Source organism: Lipotes vexillifer, unplaced genomic scaffold (genome assembly GCF_000442215.2).
Source record: "Lipotes vexillifer unplaced genomic scaffold, Lipotes_vexillifer_v1.1 scaffold1569, whole genome shotgun sequence".
NCBI lineage: Eukaryota > Metazoa > Chordata > Mammalia > Artiodactyla > Lipotidae > Lipotes > Lipotes vexillifer.
The window spans coordinates 226605-229367 of record NW_006789285.1 but is presented as its reverse complement, the minus strand read 5'-3'; the positions used below and the strand labels follow the sequence as shown (position 1 = coordinate 229367).

Genomic DNA, 2763 nt, shown 5'->3' with positions numbered 1-2763 from the left:
TTTTTGAGCAACGTTTTTGCTGAACCAGTGAAAGGCGGTGTCGGCAGGGTCACTGGAGGGCAGACCCCAGAGGGCAAAGCCATCCTGCCGGGCCGGCAGTGTTTCGAACGTGGTGGAGGGGGAGAAACGGCAGCAAATACCGTGGACTGTGACCCCCCCCCGGCAGAGAGCTGAAGCTGCGGGCCGGGGGTCTAGACCTTCAGTCCGGCTGCGCGGAGACTGCGCGGAGACTGCGCGGGTGTCAGGAGGCAGGTAGCGAGAGCGACGGGGGCGCGCGAGGACGCCGCGGGCCTCGCGGGGCGGGGGCGGGGCGGGGCGGGGGGCAGAAGCTGGGAATGAGTTGAATGGTCTTAACAGAGCTGGGTGGAGTAGCCGCCACTTCCTGGAGCCGCCGGCCGGGGCCGCTCGCTGCACTCAGCGCCGGAGCCTGGAGCCCGCGGCCGCCGCCATGTCCCATCAGACCGGCATCCAAGGTAACGGCGCCGGCGCTGCCTGCGGGGAAGGGACTCCTGGGAGGCCCCCGGCGAGCCGGGCGGGCGGCGGGATGGGCAGGGCCGGAGTCGGTCCCGGAGCACAGGGAGTCGGTCTCGGGGACAAGCCGGGCCTCTGCACCTCTCCGCGCTCTCGTGTCCCGGGCGCTCCCGGCCTGCCACCCTCCCAGCCCGGGCCGGCCGCCGCCACGTTGCCGATGGACCCGAAATTCGCCGGAGCGAAGGAAATGGCTTTCCGCGGCGGCCGGGGTGAAGGGGGCGTGCCTGCCGCCGCCGCCGTTAGCCCAACTTTCCCCTTTTTTTATCGGACTGGGAAGACCTGGAACCGTGGAGGCAATTAGGGCTCTTTTTGCTGTCGAGAGACGGGCGAATTTTCTTTTTCACGGTCCAACTTTAGAGTTGTTACAAGATTTGGATTATCAAAAGAAAGATGCGGGAATCTTTTTCATTTCCAGTAAGGGTGCTTCCCAAACTCTTAAGCATTTTCTTCCAAAATTGGAACGTCAACACCGTTGTCTGTATCCTGAGTATGAGGCGTTTTGGTTGTTCTTAGATACTACCCAGGGAACTGAAAAGTTTGATCTGTGTGGTTACGTTTAATCGTCCCGGGCAGGCAGTTGCATGTGCAATTATAGTTGACCTGTGTTATTTCCTGGTTTGAAAATGGGCGGTCTGAAAGTGCTCACTCACCTCATCAGAATCAAATAATATGTCCCGGGTTACTTGCGATCACTTAACGAGTTGTAATGTAAACACAAGCTCCTCCTGTTAATGGACAACGAATCTTTTCCCCAGGTGAACGTCTAATTGTGTTTTGTTCTTAAGGGCCTTTGACACCACCCCACACCTCCTCCTGCACGCACAAACACAAGCAAAACAGTCGCAAATCTAAAAGCATTGTTTTGTCTGCGTTAGTTTTGATATATATAATTATTGACTTTTATGCTTGAGCGTTTTAGCAAGCACTACTAAACAGTGGTTCTTGTTCTCAATATACAACTCAAGAATAAAATTAGAACGAAATTTAAGCTTTAATAGGAGCACAAGGGATAGGTTATTAAATATATATTTGCTCAGTGAGATTACTCCAGGTTTTTAAGAAATATGAATTAGAGAAGTATGACCAGAAGTACGAGCTTGAATGGTGTTGTGTTTTTCTTTAATCAGGATAGGGTGTTTGACATTAACTGTTGTTTTTAAAGGTGAAAATGTAAAAATGAATTGATGAAGGAGGTGTGTTTGTTTATTATAAGCTTGAAATTGAACCAGAAGAGAGTGAAAGCAGGTTTTCAGCATTTTTCAAACAAGCAATAAAGGTGTTTTTCAAAATTGTGATTTGTGATTATTGGGTTTGAGAAACTTTAATATATTCATTCCCAATGTAAATTTCTGCTATGGAATTATCTAGGTAAAACAGGTTAGAATTAATATACTTTTAAAATATGTTAATATTTATGTTTCTTAGCTGTATACAATGTCTACTGTAACACCTTTTAATTTTTGTAATTTAAATTACTGATAAGAGAATACTGCATCTTCAAGACGTTTTCTTTGTATTACATTTCATTTTTTCCCTATTCAAGTAGCATCAGAAAGTATTAATACGTAAGTATTAAAAATAGGTTTACTTTTCTGTATCTTTTTCCACAGCAAGTGAGGATGTTAAAGATATTTTTGCCAGAGCAAGAAATGGAAAATACAGGCTTCTGAAGATATCGATTGAAAATGGTTAGTTAAGCATTTTTAAATGTTGTTTGTCCTTGGATTATTGGCTCTTGTATTTTTAAACTTCTAAATCATTGTCAGTGATTTGGACTATTAATAAATGTGAAGCAGGTTCAGAGCTCGCCTTTAGTTAACTTGGCTCCTCTACATTTTGGACATGTCCTACGGGCCCCTGCTTACTTTACCTTCTGCATTCTGTAGTTGACTCTCACGGAAACAAAAAGATGTTGTTTTTGGTGTGACGTCTTCCTCTTACACTTTTTGTGTCTCAGTTTCTGTACCACAGTTTGTATCTAATATCAGTGCTTGCATCTCTGGAATGAAAATCAGTAACAGGTGATTATCCCACACAAAAGAAGTTACTTGTGAATTGTTATTCAGTAAAGTTAGTTTTGAGGTAGAAAGGAAGGATTTTAAACTCTCCTGTTTTCTCAACTTGATTGCAGTGTATGCTGCAGAAATGATTCCCCTTTCTTGTTATGGGAAAAAGTTCTGAGTGTAACAAACTATAAATTGATCCTTTCAAAATAAAGCTGTATGTAGGGAA

General features: G+C 45.6%; 1 protein-coding gene across 2 annotated transcripts in view; it reads left to right on the top strand.

Moving 5' to 3' along the window:
* The first annotated feature begins 370 nt into the window (after window positions 1-370).
* Window positions 371-2763, top strand: part of TWF1 (twinfilin actin binding protein 1) — a 10754-nt gene continuing 8361 nt past the window's right edge. The window contains exons 1-2 of one of the 2 annotated variants that reach the window (XM_007462453.1): window positions 371-473; window positions 2142-2219. In XM_007462453.1, the coding sequence (XP_007462515.1) occupies window positions 449-473; window positions 2142-2219 (103 nt within the window). In that variant the 5' untranslated portion in view covers window positions 371-448. The remainder of the gene's footprint in view (window positions 474-2141; window positions 2220-2763) is intronic. The other variant, XM_007462452.1, reaches the window with a different exon arrangement.